At 43.8% G+C, this 19,887-nt stretch overlaps 2 protein-coding genes across 3 annotated transcripts in view; both read right to left on the reverse strand.

Moving 5' to 3' along the window:
* The window catches only part of LOC134826226 (FYVE, RhoGEF and PH domain-containing protein 4-like), a 434,713-nt gene that overhangs the window by 353,789 nt on the left and 61,037 nt on the right, over window positions 1–19,887 (reverse strand). The gene's annotated exons all lie outside the window — the stretch shown is intronic.
* LOC134826233 (T-complex protein 1 subunit beta-like) overlaps window positions 18,984–19,887 on the reverse strand; it is a 92,338-nt gene continuing 91,434 nt past the window's right edge. For both annotated transcript variants that reach the window (XM_063838537.1, XM_063838536.1), the window contains 3 exons: window positions 19,574–19,794; window positions 19,323–19,447; window positions 18,984–19,134 (listed from right to left, as the gene is read on the reverse strand). In XM_063838537.1, coding sequence (XP_063694607.1) covers window positions 19,107–19,134; window positions 19,323–19,447; window positions 19,574–19,794 — 374 coding nt within the window. In that variant the 3' untranslated portion in view covers window positions 18,984–19,106. The remainder of the gene's footprint in view (window positions 19,135–19,322; window positions 19,448–19,573; window positions 19,795–19,887) is intronic.

Here is a 19,887-nt window from a genome sequence, read left to right on the forward strand (position 1 = left end):
GGACTTCTGTTGCAATAGGCAACAGCTCCCTCAAATTTTCTTCATCTTCATCATTGAAGTCGATATCATCAGCATACTCACTGTCAAGTGGAAGACCAATATCGGTGATAGGTGGGTTAGGCCTATTCGTTGCAGTTTCAAGCCTGTTACGGAGGTCACGCAAGGCACCCGCTAAGACAAGTGTGAACAAGCATCCAGACAGACAGTCACCTTGGAATGCACCGAGAAAACTCTGGAATTCAGCAGACAGTGTACCGTTGATGTTGACTTTGAGCTTGGTGTTGGAAAGCAAAAGTCTTACCAAACGGACTTCGTCATCATCACAGCCACACTCAACAAGAAGATCGAGGATGGTAGATCGTCGTATAGTGTCAAAGGCACTAGACATGTCGATCCCCATACGATGGTATTCCCACCTCTTCCTCTGGACAACTGATAACATCACACGCTGGCACCATACAATGTCAGCACATGATCTACCCTGCTTGTAAGCACATTGCCATGGACCAGTGAAGGCATTGACTTTATTCTCAATTCTCTTCAAGGTTGCCATTGAAAGAATCTTTCTAACAGCATTTGAGAGAGTGAGGGGTCGTAGATTCTTCACTGGACCAATGGGCTTATTTGGCTTCTGTAAGGGGGTAATGTTTGCCTGTCCAATGGGGTCAAGGTAGGAATTGGTCTCGAAGCTTCTATTGATAATGTCTGCAAAACGTCTGTGTACTGATCCAGTAGAATACTTGAGAAGCTCATTAGGAATCCCATCTGGGCCGTTAGCTCGACCATTTTTGAGACTTCTAGCAGCTGATCCGATTTCTTCACTAGTGAATGGCTTAACTAGTGGGCGAGGAGGTCCTACAAAAGGTTCTAAAGGTGCTTCATCACGAGTAAGTTGTTGCTCAAGGTACTTAGCAACTACGGCAGCTTTACCAGTGTCCGTTGCAATATTGCACCCTTGCTCATCATGAACACCAATACTAGAAGGGGCTTTACTTTTAGGTAAGTTCAGGGTTCGAACAGCTTCAAACATTTTCTTACTATCTGTTGTTGAACTGATGGTATTACAGATAGCATCAGCAGCAGCTGATCGTATGTTAGAAAGTCTCTGCTTGATCTGATTGGTGAGGCAGTTAATAGATGATCTAAGTCAGTGGCGTAACGTTGCCTGTTGGCGCCCCCCTGCCGAAAAGGCGCCCCCCTGTTGGCGCCCCTCTCCTTTTGGTGCCCCTCCCTAAAATTGAACAAATTAGGCGATTTAAGAGGATACGCCGGTAAAATCTCTAAAAAAGTGTGTATCTAGAGCAAAACGCGCAGTTTTGCTAGTACTTTAGTTAAGTTTTCGAAATTGTCCCACATTCAAACGACGATTTGGCGCCCCCCTAAGACGGCGCCCCCCTGCACAGCGGGGTCAGCAGGGCCCTTCGTTACGCCACTGATCTAAGTGAGGTTCTGTCTAAAGACTGGTTATCATTAAGCTGCTGTCTCAACAAGTAACGCTGGCTAGATAAGTTTTTCACCTCATCATCGTCGCTGCGATTACGTTTCCTGTGTCTGATGACACCAATTGACGATTTTGCAGCATCCTTTATGGACTCAAGTAAGCCATTCAAGTCTGAATTTGGATCCAGAGCAGAAACAGTGTTACTTAAGTTATCATCTAAGGATTGACGATATTTCACCTGAATGGTGGGGTTCGAGGTGAGTTCAGAGGTGTTGAACTTTAAGGATGACTTGGAGTTGCGTTTATAGCAAAGACAGATGTCCTTAAAGTCTACTCTAGTGACAACAAATCTGTGATCAGAGTATGTCAAGGTGCCTGCATAAGATCTAGAATCTTGTAGCATTGGCTTCGACCTACTTCGACACAGGATGAAATCGATCTGAGAATAGACCGGGATCGTCTTTTTACTATTTCGCCCGGCACTCCAGTCCTTCCTCCAGCCAGTGTAGGTGGTCGTATGTCGAGCAGGATGATAAAAACCAGTGTTGGAGGCAAAGAGGTCAAATTCTGATAACAAGTCTAACAAGTTTTCTCCCATATCGTTGCGCAAACCCATACCATGTTTACCCATGAAACGACCAAAACCAAAGTCCTTATCTGAAGCAGTCATTTTTCCCAACTTTGAATTAAAATCTCCCAAAACAAATATCTCAACATTAGCAGGGACGTTTAGAGCGTCCCTAACTTGGCCGTAAAAATTAATCAACAGTTGTTGATCATTTTCTGCAAGTTTCTTGTGTGGCCCATATACATTGACCACCCTACATTTGATAAATTTTCCAGATTTTGTAGGGAGTTCTAGGTCCAAAAAGCTTACTCGATCACTGATACTGTTCCAGCATACCACATAGTCAATAAATCGGGGACTGATAACAAAACCGAGTACATAGTGCCGGCCATTTTTCTGCTCAAACAATAATAGTTTGTATCCGTTGCTAAGACTGCAAGAATCCGGTTTTACAACCTTAGTCTCCTGAATAGCGCAGATATCTATGCCGTACCGTAGACAATCGGTACCCAGTTGCTCCCGTTTGCTGTGGATGTCGTCTGGATCATCACAAGAACCGAGGCCACGTATGTTAAAGGTGGCGAAGCTGATGAGGAGTGTAGCAAACAGGGATCGTCCTGTAGCTGAGGTAAACATTACGGAGGGCGATGTTGTCGTCTCTCCGCCGCTGGCGTTACCCATACGGTCCATCTTGGTTTCTTATACAGGTAAAATATCTAGAATCGGCTTTTTTAGTATGAAGGAGTAATGTTAGCTGTTTAAGATTCGTTATTCAAATATAAATGTCATGAAGGCATTTCGTTTAATGTGGGTTTTAAGTTCTGATGATGTTGAATTTCGGAAAACCGTATTATTTTAGTTTTATTGTTTAATGATCTGAATTTTTTCACATTTCACATTTCCATATGGAATTAAACGGAATTAAACGTAAAGTTGTCGGAGATGGCACTAACACCATCGTCTCGACTATACATGAATGAGTAACATATCTACATCTAGAGTAAGTAAAATTCGAGATTCAAGAATCATGAAAATTTAAAACAAAATCACTTAAAATTTAACTCCCGTACAAACAACCGAAATAGAAATAATTGCTGAAATAATAATTTAACATAAGAGGAAGTAGTAAAAGGCAACTTCAATGGTCACTAAACTGCGATATTAGTATTCGAGTCCACAAAAGACACATTCATACTCAAACAGTCCTCCCACTCACAGTCACAACGTACTGGAAACAGTAATCACTAGTGTTCCATGCTCGTACAACAGATCGTGAAATCTGCATAATGATGGTTGATCTGTATTATGTCTGTTGAGTTGGTAGTCCTGATGGGGTGACAGGCAGTATTGGCGTCTTTTTCGGGTTCCTGATGCGGTGACAGTTGCAAAGGAATTTGCCCAGTTCTTGCACATGGGCAGAATTCATGATAGCTCCGTATTCCTTGAGCAGCAAAAGACTCTTAAGGTTTTCCGACAGTGAGAGTCTCGCTGAGTGGTACATTGGACATTCAGTGAGGCAGTGTTCTTCATTTTCAATGATTGTTCCTTCGAAAAAGGGGAGATATTCTAAGCCTTGAACGTTATCCTTGTTGCAGCAGAATCTGCAGGCTCTCGTCCACGTTCCAGTTTCTTTTGTGTATCTCCCTCTCTCAATAAGAAGGTCATGGCTACTGGAGCGGATTTTTGCTATGTGCATGCGACATTGACTATTCTTTAGATTGAGATACTGCTCCTCTCCGAATACCTGTTTGATAGTGCAGTAAAATTGCATTTTCTTTTGGGATGCTAAATCTGTTCTCCAATCTTTTACAAAGTGATCAACCAAATTTCCATGTGCAGTTGAGGTCGTTCCTTCTGCTCTGTGTTGGTCGGATCGAGCGAATTTGGCCGCTTTGGATTCAGACTGAGCGATCGAGTTCCAGGTCTTATACCAAGAGAGGTTTAGATTCTTCTGCTCTTGGAATGTCTGATGTACAAGAAAGTTGACGCTGCTCACGTCGGGTGATGTCTGAGACAATCTGTCGAAGTATCTCAGGCATTGTGGTAGTACCGACAGGGCCCATGGTAACCTGCCCGTATCTCCGTAACAGAAGTTGTTGTTAGCTTTCTTGTGTAAGCCGAGCACCCATTTCAGCATTTTCAGGTGTGTTGTCTCAAGTGCGTCCTTTGTTGCAGCTCTAGCAAGGTTCTGTCTTGAACCATCAGCGCAAGCCATCTCCTTTGCCATTTTTGTACACGGTAGCCATATCTGACAGGCATACGTAGCGACTGGTTTAACGAGGCTGTCTATAAGCTTGAGCATGGTTTTTGTTGTTAATGCTCGAGTGTCGACCATGCGTCTGATCGAGAAAAATGCTCTTAGTGCTTTTTTCCTCAGTTCGTTCATGGCACCTTTAAATGAACCGTTGAGACTGAATTGAATGCCTAGATAGCAGTAAGATTTGGCCGATGAGATGTCCAGGTTCCCTAGTTTGAACCCGTAGGAGCACTTCAGCAAACGAGAGCTCGAGTTGAATACCATGATTTTGGTTTTGTCGATGTTAATTGACAGTTCCCATTTACTTGCAAATTCGTGCAGGCAATCAAGTTGTTTCTGCAGGCTTTTGGCGTCGAGTGCCAAAAGTATCAGGTCGTCTGCCCACAGAAGATGGCTGACCGGGAAGCCGTTCAGTTCTGGAATTGACAAGTCCTCAAGAGCTGCTAGTCTAATGGAGAGGTCATAAATGTATACCTTGAAGAGCTCCGGCGACATTGGATGCCCCTGTTCGGTACCAATGGTGACATCGATGGTGTCAGACAGCTTCTTGCTCAGTTTGATACGGGTAACTGAGTTGCTGTACATGTTCTGGAGGCAAGAGAAGAAGCTTCCTCCGATACCAAGTCTACTGAGTTTGTACATGAGAGCCTCCCTGCAGACTGTGTCGAACGCCTTACGATAGTCCACGAAGCAAGCGAATATTTTCTTCTTCAGCTTCTTTGTATACTTCTCGATGATCGTTGTAAGGGTCAGGATATGGTCAGAGCACTGGGCACCAGCTCTGAATCCGAGTTGGTGAGGGAAGTCGGGACAGACGACTTTACGGAATTCGATCAGCCTATCAAGGAGGAGGGATGCAAAGAGTTTTCCAAGGCAACTTCCGACTGTGATTGCTCTATAGTTATCGGGGTTCTGCTTGTCCCCCTTTTTGTGTAGGGGGGTAGTTATTGAGCAGTTCCAGGGGTAGATTCCTTGCGTTAGGCAACCATTGAATAGTTTCAGAAGGACTTTTTGGAGACCGAGTTTGGAGCTCTTGAGCATCTCGTTGGAGATAAGATCACATGAAACGCTTTTGTTATTCTGGAGCTTATTGGTGACTTTCTCCAGTTCTTGGATAGTAAACTCTGTGTTGAGTTTTTCAAGTTCGACTGATGGCTCGAGGTGGTACTCGGTTCCCTGTTCACCAGCTTCGTTGGTCGAAGTGTTCGTTTGTAGTCCACCGTGCGAGGGGTCCTTGCACTTCTGATTGTATAGGTCGTTGAAGAACTTGTGAAATGCGATCAGGTCATATATGTCGAATGTATCGGGGTCCTTGCAAGCGGACGAGAGGTCTTTTAAAGCAGCCCAGTTGATGTTGTTGCTGAGGTTGATTTTCTCGTTAAGTTTGTATAGGTAAGCTCCCTTTCTAGCTCGTGTTTGTGCCCTGTATTCTTTCTTACGGAGGTAAAATCTTGCTCGGTTGGATTCCACGAGCATAGGATCGATGTGGGTGTTATTCTTGGCTCTTTCGTCTCTACAGACTAATCGTTTAGCATGCCTACAACTCCAATCAAACCATTTGTTTTTGTTAGTACTGGGCTTTCCACTTTTCTGGGTGGTAACTTGACTTGCCAGGTTAGTAAAGGTGGCAATCACAATTTCATTGAAACTGCGAATGTCGTCAGGGGAGGAAATATCAGTTTGAAGAAGAGAATCAACTTTTTCTTTGAATTGAGCGGTGTTCTGGGCTGACTTGAATTTTTCTGTGGTACCAAGTCCAGAGCAGGCATCTTTGGTCCACTTGAATGGCTTCGGGATCGATGCGAATTTGAGCTCCATTTCGTTCGAGATGTCGCCAGCCATCACAATGTTCCTTATGTTAGTGGTTAAAGTGGTGGATATTGGTCTGTGGTCAGAATAAGGGGTGAGGTCACCAACTTTGAAGAACCTTGCCCGATGAAGGAGGCTGTGGGACACGCAAATGTAGTCGACCGTACTTACTCCATTTCTTTGAATGCAAGTTGGACTGCCAAATATGTCCCCAATTGTCCTTCCGTTTAGGATTATCATTCCAGTTGTCTGGAGTAGCTCAATGAAGGGTTTGCCGTTGGAGTTGAGAATCCGATCTTGGTTGTTTCTAGAGGCTACCTCAGTAGGAGATATAGAATGCTGGGGAGGATCGAGTTCAACTTGAAGGTCCCTAGACTCGCATGGTATAAGGAAGTCGTTCAATGTGCCGGTCCGCGCGTTCATGTCACCAAGTATGGCAGCATCTTCGGAGTCGGGGATATTTGATAGACACTCTTCTAAGTGCTCACAAGTGGTTGTATATTGTTCCATTTTGGAACGCATTCGTTTCTTGTATGAGCCATGAGCTGGCGAGTCGTACACATTGATAAGATTCAGATCTTTGTCAAGGTTGAAGTATTTGGCTTTAAGCTTTACGATGAGTATGTCGTCGCATTTGGAAAAATGAACTCTGACTACTCCTGCAGCCAAGTGCTTCCGGATCGCTGTGCACACGCCACCTGAGTTGCTATCCGATCTGTTGGCGTTGAAGCATTTGAATTCCCGCATAGAAACCTGTCCTTTAGTTTCTTGTAGGCAGACGATATCGTGGCCAGCTATGAGCTTCTGGACCTCGTCAATTTCGAATTTGACACCCTCAAATTTGTCACGCTGGTGGTTGATGTTCCAGCTCATGAGTTTGAGTGAGTGTCTCATCTTAGGGGGGCTATTCATCTCTAAACCTGTTCGTGCTGCGTCTGGATCTGTCCTTTGGTTGGTAGCTTACTCGAGGTAAGCGCATTGTTTTCCTCATTCCTTCACGGAGGCGCACCCACAGCATTTTTTGACCTCGTTCTCTCAGCTTGAACCCTTCGTTACTTGTGTAAAAGTTTTGGTCACCGATGCTGTCATTTTGGAAGGTAAAGATCCTATCTTTTGCAACCGGCTTGTGTTTGTGGAGCCAGCTCACATAGTCTTCAACATCTTTGTTGACGATGCTGATTCTCTCATTGAGGGCTTTATCGTTGCTCGATGGAATCAGTCCTGAGAAGCATATTTGGGCTTTGGTTGTGTTCATCAGATGCTCGGAGAACTCCTCAACGATACTCACGAGACCAGATTTCTTTTTGAGAAGGTCATTTATCCCCGTGTGAACATATATGCATTCGGGCTTGAGTCGTCTGATGGTGCTGTTCAATAGCTTTGCTTTTTTAGTCGTATCCTCATAGCTGTCAAACTTGAGGCAGTGTACATTGAATTGACTATTGAACAGTTTAGGGTTGAAGTGATCAAAGTTACTATCGTGGATCAGAAGAACAGTGTGCTGTCTGTAACTTTCCCTTATTCGCCTGGAAGATTTGTTTCTACTCTCCTTGGCTTCACGACTCGGTTGATTAGGTTGTGCCTCGGATGCGGTGGTCTCTGAATGTTTTGACTCACTGCGGTTGTCCTGTCTGGTTGCTGGTACAGGTACATTCTCTTTGTGGTTTTTGCTGTTCTTCTTGTTCGATGTAGTGAACGTCTCGGAGCCTCCATTCTCAACGATCTTGGACCACAGGATACCCTGTTCGCTTTCCCTGTTCGTATCATCGACAGAGGCCGGTGTGTCACGCCGGGCGGGCTTGTGGTTCGCCGGAGGCTGTGGTGAACTGGTGAGGGCCTGCGTCATACTCTCATGGTTTACTTCAAGTGCCTCGATTCGGGTCCTATTTGAGGAACTTACAGTTTCAAATGACTGAAAGGCTAGATTGAGCTCACCCTTTAGCTCTTCAGCTGTGGCTTGTGACTGGTTCTTAGCAGTGTTTGCCACACTCTTGACTGCTTTCTTCAGATTGTCTTGGCCTAGCTCAAGTGTTTCGAACTGCCTTCTATTAGCGATATTCGTTGCTTCCAACTTGTTGAAGCAGTTAGCAAGCTCAGCTCTTAAGTCTGGAGAGGACTGAGTCCTCGTGTTGGCCACTAGGTTCAGAGTATTGTTCTGTTCATCTACTGCCTCTCTAAGTAGGTTGAGGTCAGCTCTTAGTTGGTTCACTTTGTCTTCAATCGGACTGAGCTTTTTCGTGACTAAGACTTCCAGCTTTTTGTCTGAGGCAGTAGGTGACGAGATGATCAGGTCAGAGATTGCCTTTTGTTGCAGTATCTCTTCTTTAAGCGTAATAATACTGTCTTGTAGCACTGTCACCGCCGCCTTTAACTCAGAGCATTGACTGCATTCGGTACTTATTAGGTGACCCTTGAGGGGCATATCGCCCGCAGTTTCCATGTCGTCGTTAATTTCAGTGGTTGGCCCGTTAGCGGATAATAGGCTCCCGGTATCAGGTGCGACTAAAGAATTCTGATGAGGACCAAGGGGGACGCGAGGGGAGGTGTTGTTGCTACCCTTTTTTTCCTTTTTCTTTCTGTGCGACTTTCCCTTTTTTTTCTTCTTCGCACTTCTAGTGCAAGATTGATCCTTGGGGGTACCAAATTGAAATTTGGTATCAGTGTTACCAGACAGAGGTCCATCAGGGGTTACGTAGTCGCCCGAATCGTGTGGGCTCGGTTGGTCACGGAGAGACGGTGTGTTGTGCAACTGTAAGATGTTGCGGGTTGAATTACTCTGATCATCCTCACCTGGATTTTCGAAAACTAGTCTAATCGCGTTACTGTTGCCACTACACTGATTACTACAAAACGAGATCAGAGCCTTTTTTCTTTCTTGGGCTGAAAGGCTCAAGGGAAGATAATTGGCAAGGAGTTCCATTCTGATCACTGTTTCTTCGAGTTTATTGATGAGATGAGTGAGTAATTTCACCGTGTTCTTGCTTCCTGTAGACTCACAAGTTTCGAGTAGGTCACAGAGTTTCTTTTTGTTGAGAGAGACATTGTTGCTACCCTTGAGTCCGAGAGATGTCATCAAAGTGGACAGTGAAGACTTCTTGTTAGAATTGGCTGCTCTCTTCAGGAGATCAAGGGTGATGTATTTCAGAGTGATTGAGGAGCCCTTGTCGAGACTGGGATCAGTGTGGTCCACTTCTTCATCGGCGAAGGACTCGTTGTGGCTGGTGTCGTCCGGGGTTGCTTTAGTTGTCTGTTTCTGCGTGTCTTCGCTTTTCTGACTGCAGCCTGATATTCTTAGGGGCAGTGATTCGGCAGCAGTATTGTCTATCTCGTGAAGCGGAATCACCGGTTGGTCGAGTTGCACATCCAACGGCTTCATATCTGGCGGTTCAGATAGCGGTGACTTGAGCTTGGTGGTGCTAGGCTCGGCAGTGGTGACTTCCTTCGTAGCAAGGTAGTCCTCCTCTATCCCCAGGGATTCAACCTTCGCTAGTGAGATTTCTACTTTCGTTGTAGCAATATCCTCGATTGAGGCTGGTGCAGCTGGGTTGCTGTGCTGCATGATCTGAATCGGTAATTCGGCTGAGGTCTGCATGTCGACATTCTTTTCGATGAAGGGCACTATCAGGACTTGCTCGTCCTTGCGACTGAGGGAGTTCATCTCGGGGGAAAAGAACAAGTGTAGATTTTGACTCGCCTCGGGGAACACAGTGATTAAACTGTAGTTACCGAGGCTGACATCACATACTTCAGTGACCTCGACAGCTGGGTTGAACCTCAGTGGGGTGATGCTGAGGTCTCTTGGTTTACCGATGTGTAGGATAACGAAGGGAAGGTTATCATTCTTGTGTCTGTTCTTAAGTGGTATTCTAGAGGTTCTGTCGAATGAGTAGATTAGTTGAAGGCCATTGAACATTACCTCTTGCTTTGTGATGGCCCTGACATGATGGTTGATGCTTACCAACAAGTTTTCCATAGAGCCACCGTTCTCGGCTACTGCAGTGAGAGGGGAACTTGTGGTTGTTGGTGACTGGGAAATTTTATTGTCATTGGTAAGCTTGTTGATAACATCAGGGCACCAGAATAGTTCAGTGGAGACAGCTTTGGCATGACCGGGTGAGACATATGGTGATGCTTTGCGGAGGGTAGCTTTTATTTCGGCTTGCAGAGATTCCCGAGAGATTTCAGGTCCTCTGCCCAGAAATGAACAGTTACTTAGTTCAAAGAGATTTCCATCGCATTCGTGAGGGCCAAGATCCCTGATCAGATACCGCTTGTACTGAAGACACCCGACATTGGCGTGTTTTGCTGAAATAGACGTGGCATCACCTTCGGACACGTGACGGGTTCTATCTGAAGTGACAACTAACTGTCCAGCCTTCGGTGTCACTTCTGTGATCCTATTTGTGAAGGAATGCCGCCTGTGCCGTTCCTGGATAAACTGGCGTGGGGAGAGTGACGGCGTGTGTAGAAAATTTTTCAGTGTTTGCTTCACGTTCCTCGATCTGATGCGTGGCACTGGAGTGATTTCGGGGTCACCATGTCCAGTGTAGAAAGCATCTTTATAAGGTTCAGAGACCATTGGAGTCGAGGGAGTACCAGGGTCTTTCTTCGTGGTACTGTTGTCCTCCTCCAATGTGTGAATTAGTATAACTGGTATACTAGGACTAGGAGAAACTGCTGTCGGAGGGGCGTAATCGGCAATTGGCGAAGGAAATGATTGATGATCGGGCTCTTGATAGGACAGTGAATGAGTTTCACTGCTTTCGACAATCGTGTCATTATTGGTTCCAGCAATCCAACTTTTAGCATATCCCAGGATTTTGAAGAATGATGTTTCAGACATCATGCTAGTGTTCGGCTTGCTGTTGATATCTTCCGATGCGTCAGGAGAGTCATCAGTCAGAAGTCTACCGGGAAGGCTGGTGCGTTTCTTTTTAGCCTTCTCCACCAACTCTGTGTCATCCTGCTCACAGCGAGTTGGTATCATGTGACTACCTCTGCCTGATCCATCTTTGTCGTCGTCATCGTCATCGTCATCACCAGGTTTTTTAGATAACCTGTAGGGATGATGGCGGTTAGCAAGTGGTTTTCTACCAGTTATTTTCGATCTCTGCGAGCCAGTAGAACTGGTAGAGTCCGAGGATCGCTGTCTGCTTGTGGTGTTCTCACCGTCACACGGCTGGTGGGTGTAGGTGTAGCCCCGGGGTATTGATCGACGTGACGTGCTGGTATCGGTGTTGATTTGCATGTCACGTGACATACTGGTTGTATCGCGCTCAGAAGTTGGGTTCAAGTTTCTGATGATGGGGAGATAGCGTGCCGCTGTACCGACAGGCAGCACACTTCTCACATAGCATGTATATCCAATATTATACATAGTGTGTAATGTATAAGGCTGCTGCTGCTGAGCAGCATCTGCTCTCCCGGAAATAGCGGTTAATTTAGCAGGGTAAGTATTGCTAAATTCCCCACATGTCGAGAGGTGGTTAGCACAGGCTACCATCACGGAGCCCAGAGTGCGAGAGGCTAGCTGTTCTGGCCGCGCTGCGGATCTTTTTTACCATTGTCAGAGCTTACTTTAATATTTGCTTCTTCTAAGCAGTAAGCTGGACACGTCATGATGTTGGTAATTTTGTTAGCAGCACATATTATGTAAATAGCAAAATAGAACGTGTACACACAGGCGGATAACTCAGTGTACAATATTACACATAAAGCACTGCACACATGTGTGTGGAAAATGCGGAGTGTAACAAGGGCATAAAATGATCTCGAAACTTCCGCCTTACTCATGGTTATTTTGCAAGGACTCAGCTGCTCATTATCTTGTGTCCCCTTTCTCCTTGCTGTAGTCTCCTTGCTGCTGTTACCGTAGATTAGCTTTTCACATGTTGTTGTGTTTCCAGCTTCACTTGTCCTCGGGGAGTTGGAAAGTGAGGTTAGTTTGAGAAACAAAGAACAAGGAATTTTACTGGCACTGGGATCACAGGTTTGTAGTAGTGATAGTGGTTCAACAGCAGGGGGCCGCCAGGGGGGTTAAATGATGGGGGAAGCTTACACTGGTGAGCCAGACTCGGGTGGCTTTTAGGAGAGGAGAGTAGGACCGCCCTTACGGGCGGTACCACCGAGCCTGGGTAAGGATACGTAGAGAAGGAGGAATAAAGGAGTTGGGGAAAGTAAGAAAGAGGGGACTTACTCTCTGATAGGAGGCCCAGGTGGTTTTCAGGAAGGATTGGGACCTGGGGGCAAGCCCCAGGTACCACCGGGCCCGGGTCTTGCACGTTGTGTTGGAAGGTGATCTTTGTTCTGGAACTTTCTGCACTTTTTGAAGAGCGGTGAAATTGTAACAAAAGAAACGTGCGCGTATATGTGATAGTAGTGAATAAATTGATGATATAAACGTTCTAAAGTGCTAAAAATATGGTAGAACTACATAATCTCTGGTCGAAAAATATCGTGTCAATTAATGTCAGTATTCCAAAATTTTGCAAAACTGACATTGACATTAATTGACATTAATTGACATTAATTGACGTTGCATCACCCCCAGTCTACTTAGCGCTCCCCTCACTCTCACTCTCAGTTACACATGCTGTCCATCCTGACTTGGAGACGTACTAAATCACTCTACAGTCGATCTTCGAGATTGTTCTAAAAAGGCCCCCGACAGTTGAAACCAACTTCAATCGATGTATTTTCGGACGCTGATTCCGAATCACCCCCCATGACATAGGGTTAAAATGCTCCCCTGACGAGATATAGGCGAAAAACTGTCTCGATCACGTGATATGACCGTATAAGGAAGTTAGTCTAATTTCTCGTTAGGGTTAGGGTTTCAGCATATGCTTTTGTTAAGGATTGGGTTAGGGTTAGGGTTGGGATCAGATAAGAGGGTTAGGGTTTCGAATAGTCGTTCAAGGCCAGCTAGAGAACGGGTTGAAAAAGTCACGTGACAGTCGAGTGTAGAGTGATTAATTATCATCCCCTGACTTGCACTTGGAGTTTTCGTCGTCACTCTGCAAGATCCAAAAAATCATGATCAAAGTGATGTTGAGAATTTAATTCATTTTTTAAATGGATTTTATTGTTTTGTTACAATTTGAATTATAAACAAAATATGAACTTCAATGGAAAAATAATGTACCAGTATGTAGTACTAGTAGTCAGTTTGAACTGCGGTTGGATAAATTATTTAAAGTGTTGCTCTCAAGTTTGTTATCTTAAGTTTAACAAATCAATCTTAACTATAACATATAAACAAACCGGGCACACATCGATGTAACAGTAGGTAGTGCGCCATCGACAGTGAGCCGCGCGTGCCGACTGTAGGATGGTTTTTTAGCGCTAATTTCGGCCAGCACAATTTTCTTCAAACAAATAGATATTGAGTATCCTTCCCGACCTCCAATTGCAACAAAAATTGGTAAGCTTACTCATAGACTTACAAGGAAAGTGTCCGAAAAATTTAAAGCATATCCAACCATCAGACATTATGTAACAGCTAAAAGCAGCGTATTTTGCCCCATTTTTATCACTATATCATTTCCGATATCCACCAAATTTTTCGGACAGTTGTGAAAGCCCTATTGGAAGGTTGTCGCCAATTTCCAGAATGATCTCATCTAAGGAACTGAAGATAAATCCGAATAATACGACAAAAATGGTCAAATTTGGACGAATTTAGTCAAATTACGCGACTTTTACAGCTACTTTTGCTCCAAAAGCCGCGCACCATCAAATATGGCACCTAGGCAAAACTCACTGATCTTTCCAAAAAGGTATGACAAATTTGGTATTGTGAAAATTCTCACAGTCTCTAGAAAACAGTGGTACAAAAATTTTAAAAATCCGAGCAAGTTTATTTTTATCGTGCACCCCCTAGTAACAGTGCATAAACACCACGGCAGTAGGTCGCTCGTTGAAACGAAACACCTCGAAACTGAATGAGTGAATCTCTGGGCCAAACTGTTGGGAGAGTCGTGGTACTGAACTGTGTCATCAGCCGCGCAGCCATCTGCCAGCAAGTTGTGGTGGGTACTGTAGTCCGGATCAGAGTCCGGAGTCATCACGCACTTCTCTACCCGTATACTTATCCTGTCTTCTCCTGGTGTTCAAGATGTTGAATTATGAATTGCGAAAAGTTCATTTTAGGAGTCAGTATTATAATTAGCTATATTAATATTATCTTAATTTTAAGGCAGATCAGTGGCAAAATTTAAAAAACTAAAAGTGCGAAATCTACAACATAACAACAGCCGGCCGGAACAATTTGTAAGCTTTACAGATGCGAACACTATGACTATAATGTATAAATATAAATACCGTACCACTGCTAGAGAGTACCCGACGTCGGGCTTCAGCTAAGACTCTTTCCTTGGAATCTGCGTGCAGTGATACTCTTTCAGTTGATACACCTCCTTAAAAGAAAAGTCATGGTATAGCTTGAGTCCGAACGAAAAATCACGGGCCCCCTTTCCCTCCACCAAATATTTGGAAGAAGACACTGCATATGCTGCTATGGAGGTATGGGGAACGAAATCGTACTTGCATGTCATGAAGAGACGTGATTCGTCCAGTGCTACTGATCCACGGTTTATGACAGCGTGGACAGTTGCCTCAGAGTCAGAAGAATCGTCGGGTGGGTTTAAAATGTCTGGGACAATGTAGTTGGTGTAGTATGCCATAGATTCATTGTAAGTCACGACAGTACCACAGCTAGCCCAATTTGTGGTTACATTGACAAACTTGTCATCTGCAACGACCTTACAACTCGGGTCTTTAAGTGAGGCCCTGGATGGGATGAGATGGGGGAATGCAGAGCGGTGGAGGGTCAATGTCATGTTGCTCGAATGACACGTGACCTCAACGTAAGACTGGGTGAATATCTCCAACTCTGGGTATATGACCACGTCACCGTGTGCCCCTCCGATGAAGGAACCCCAAGATAGAACCGCTTCAGAATCACTTGTTGCCTTCTTGGACAGTTTCGCTACATGATCAGCCGTGGTGACGTAAGTAGCATACAAATTAAAGTACATGATCTCTCCTCGGAAGGAGTAACTGGAACTTCCGCTATGTATCTGCCCTAACTTTATCCGAAGTCCCTTCTTAATGACGGAGCCTGCGGACAGACCACTGAAAGAGAACACTTTCCGTCCGTTGACCCAGATAGACCCTACCCCGTTAGCATCAGCTGTACCAGACCAAGTCACCACAATATGCTTCCTACTACCGGAAGACACGCAGCCGCTGCAATATTTCTGAACCCCATTGACATATAAGTACAAATATGTGGAAGCATATTGGTAAAGCTCTATTTCTCTGCCCGGCGTAGAAAAATATGCAGTGTAACTATCAGTTACATCCTCTGCCCAGAAGGAAATGGTGAACTGATTCAAATCCATGGGTATCTCAGTGGTTGACTCAACGTACGAAGTGGAGGCTTTCACGGGAAACTGGAACTTCCAGTTATGGTCCGGCTCAATGGTGGACCTGTTAACTGCAAAAGCAGACGCACAACCTAGGAGACACAAGAAAGTGCCAAAGTGTACCGTAAACATCGGGAATATCGCTGAATGGATCAAAAATTCGAGAATGATCGAATCTTATGAAATGCACCTTGCTCTTATGTTGACCGAAAAGAAGTAAAGTAGTCGAGTTGGTCATGGTGGTTTTGTTGCTGAAAAACGTGATTAGGTGCACCAACACCTTTTGTTCCCAGCCATCAATTGTATGTCATCTCCGTTACGTGGACTGATCACGAGATAACAGCTGCTGAAATGATCCTTGGTGTCGACGGTCGTGTGCTCGATCAGGTCATTATATTTCAGGAGACAAATCAAATTATGAACCAAGCCACGAAATGTGTTTGTGCAAGAAACTGATAGACATGATTAAAAGGGGTCGTTCACATAACATTACGTAATCAATTTTTAGCCAATTTTTAACCCCCCCCCCCCCCCCCCCCCCTTCGTAATACTAATCAGTTTTACGCATAGCTATTGTGTCAAAATTACACTATCGTAATCATTTGGAAACACCCCATCCCCCTTCGGCTGATAGAGATTACGTAATATGTGAACGACCTCAAAGGTCAACATTGTTGGTGGAAGCAAAGTTGAGTATCGAGTGTGTGCACGTTCGAACCAATGCTAGGGTGATCCGAATAGTATAACTATATCCGTATCGACATCGTGGAGTCAAGGGAACTGGACACGTGGACGGAGGGCACAAGTGACAAGGGTACGTTGCTTTCACCTCCGCCCTCTTGTTTTATAACAGGAGTCAAACCTTTTATATTTAAAGTCACTATTGTGACGGTACATTAGAACTAGACAGAAACAAAGTGTGAAGGGCCTCATACATTTGTTCCTGGAAGTCGTCCAACAGTTCTCTAGGATAACTCGGCTCACAACAGCCTAATATCGTCACAAAAAGCTCTCTTATCTGCCTACACGTAGCAATCCCACACGCTTCCTCCAGTGTTCTCTTCCACTCTGTGTCATCAGTTAACAGACCTCTCTCACGACACACCTCAGCTCCTCATCCGTATCATACCTCACAATCACATCATCGTACACTTTCATCTCACGAAACGACCTCACACCACGCACATGAAGCAGTAACATTCTCAAGTAAAATTTCTCCCGCTGCCTGGGACCTACACTGTAGATTCTTGCTATCACCGCAGCACCCGACTTCACTTGTTTAAAAATTAATCCACTTCTTGTTTTTCTGGTCCCACCTATAGTGCTTAGGTATCTCATTATACAAATACTGCCGTGCCTCAGGATCTCTCTCATTCAAATCAAACCAAGCTGTCAACTTCGTACTGTGATCTCGCTCCAACACCCCATCAATATCAGCACCCTCTCTAAAAGTGACACTCTGATGGAGGTGTTCGTGTATGTATAATCTCACAACAGTGTGGCTCTTATCGCACACATCAAATCCACTGAGTCTCCACACACTCTCCGGTATCAATGTATTTCTCATCCCGAGAGGTGGGATCTCTTTCAGTTGTCTCAATTCTTGCACAGTCATGACCTTTGTAAACATATTTAAAGATGTACTTAATAGATTTTATGGATGTACAGGCTTCTACGTTGATGTGGGCATTATACTTTAGTGATAAGTATTAGTAAGGACAGTACGGTACTACGTATCTATTGTCAAGCGGTACACCATTTTTCATCACCATCCTACCGTTGTTTGGGCGTTTATACAATGGAAATCCATTAACATCCATGACCGTTCCCTCTTGGAAATCTTTAGGAAAATTTTTTGGAGTTGATTGTCGCGCGCATTTTTTGGAGTTGGGTTACATCTTGGTGACAGTAATGATAAATGGAGATTATAAATGGTAATTCCATGTTTTCGCATTTCACGATTCTTCTTTTCATGATTACCGATCATCAGGTTAAAATGATATTATTATTATATTTATACTAGTGTAACCCGGCCTTCGGCCGGGATTTCACTGCCGCAGTTAAAAAGGGTAGGATAATTTACCCGTTGAGTCAAAACCCGCATTAGGTGAGCAATTCTATTCGGAGTGCCCTCACGTATCCGATGGTATCTTAAACAATAGTAATAGTATCTTAAACAATAATCAATAGAAATTAACCCTTAACACCACACCCGCCTATCATATTTGTGAACACGCATAACATTGTCGTATGAAAGTATGAACTCTCTCTCTGCGGTCCAAACAGTGCCCCCTCCCCTAATAAGATTATAGTATAGACAGCGAATCTTGCACGGGTAACTCAATTACACTAATTATGCAGCTACATATGCGAGCCCCGTAACTCTTACCGTTGTGCTCAAGCCATTTTATGTAACATTTGTGGTACAAAATCATCAATTAAACCACTTACCAACGACCGATTTAAAAAACCTTTATCATTTAACTTCGTCAGAGTTTTGTCGGCACTTTACCGAAAAAATCAGTCCCGCAACTCTTACCGTTTTCTTGATTAAGCCGCTCGGAAATTACAAACAGACAGACAGACAGACAGACAGACAGAAAACACACATTCTGGGATTATTAGTTAGATTGTATTTGCAATTTGTAAATTAAATTTTGTTCTGGAACATGGAAGAAGTTGTTTTTATTTTCTCAGAGGACAAATACAAAATAGATTTTTTATCAGTACAACAATTGTCATCGCATTTTAATTAATCTAACATGACACAGTATCACAGACACTATCAAGTATGATATTTAAGTTTAACGGTTGAAATTTCTTGGATTGTCCCAGATTGACCTGCGACCGTTCTTAGGGTTTCTCAATAAATGGGTGCCGAGGCTGGCCATTCATGGAGCCAATAACAAAATACAAATGGACCGCCTCAAATTTGTGAGAAACTTTTAGCTCATGGCACCTAGTCATCACACTCATCAACCTGTTATGAGTGCTAAATACTTAACTGCCATGTGCCAGTTTTAAGATCTGAAATACCAAAATGAAAATTTGTATTTATTGTATTTCTACCTTAAACAATTTTTCAGCTCGAAAACAAGGGTCCCTCCCCGCTTGTGTACATTTTTCAGGACATTCTGTTCTTCAAATATCATAAAATAGCGGATACTTTTGAAGTTATATGAGTATGACCAGACTAGATTACTATTAATTTTACTTCAATTTAGCATAAACATGTTGGAATATCCAATACAGGTGACACATACGTAATTCGATAACCAAAATTCATGGCATAAATTGGACAATTACCCAAAGCAAAGGTTTTTCCATTCTCTCCATTTTATGCCATTTCGCAATTCATTATTTCGTTTTGAAATCTTGAATTTGAGTGGACCAGATTTTGTGTCAAATATATTCACTGTAAAAATACTTTACTGTCCTTTAAACATAATTGAAGATGAAGTAAACAAATGAAACGCAGTATTTCTATAGAAATAAACCAGCAACTTGCCAAGATTTATAAATAATATTAAAATACAAATAAAGCTCGAGTTCTGTACAAAAGGTGCACGATGAGAAAATGTAGAACAGAAGGTGTCATGCTGATTACATGCAGTTGTCTCCACCTCGTTGCCTGAAAAAAGATTTTGATTAAATGAAATCAAAACAGTGTCAATATAATGTGTTATTAGTCTACAAACAATGGGGTTCTTTATTTAAGCAGAACGGGTCCATCAACATTCGTAGATAATCACAATCATCAATTAAGGTAAAAATGTCGCCAGTACAAAGAATTAAAGAAGATCCGAAATGTAAGTTTACCTTGGGGTCGCTTTGAGAATGTCATCAACTCGCAGGATCATTTCGGCGGCCTCCGCAGCACTGTTGACCACGGCGTGCTTCACGGCGAACGACTCTGTAATTCCGAGCTCTCGCATATCACCGACCTGAACAAAAAGAATTATCTTTTGAGCCTTACCGAATTGATTAAAAGCTGTTTGAAATACTGATTGTTTAGGTGAATATCAGACAAAGAGAAACAACCAAGCACTGGTTCCAGTAAATGTACAAACCTCTCCGGTGACCATGTTAAGTCCTGCGTATATCTGATCCTGACTGTGCATGGCTCTCAGCTCAGAGACCAGCTGTGAGCTGTCGTAACCACCGTTATCAGCGATTATTGTGGGGATCTGTCGCAGGGCTCGAGCGAAACTCTCGATAGCGAGGGCTTCTTTGCCAGGGGTACGGGCTGCTAGTTCTTCAACATGACGTGCCATTCTCATCTCAGAGCAACCTGGAGGGAGTAATGGGTTAAGATGAAAATTAAAATGGTCTATTTATTAAAGCTTTTATAAAACTCTTTCTCAGATGTATCAAAATAAAATCC

The sequence above is a fragment of the Bolinopsis microptera genome, chromosome 2, assembly GCF_026151205.1.
Source record: "Bolinopsis microptera isolate Bmic1 chromosome 2, MBARI_Bmic_1.0, whole genome shotgun sequence".
NCBI classification, from domain to species: domain Eukaryota; kingdom Metazoa; phylum Ctenophora; class Tentaculata; order Lobata; family Bolinopsidae; genus Bolinopsis; species Bolinopsis microptera.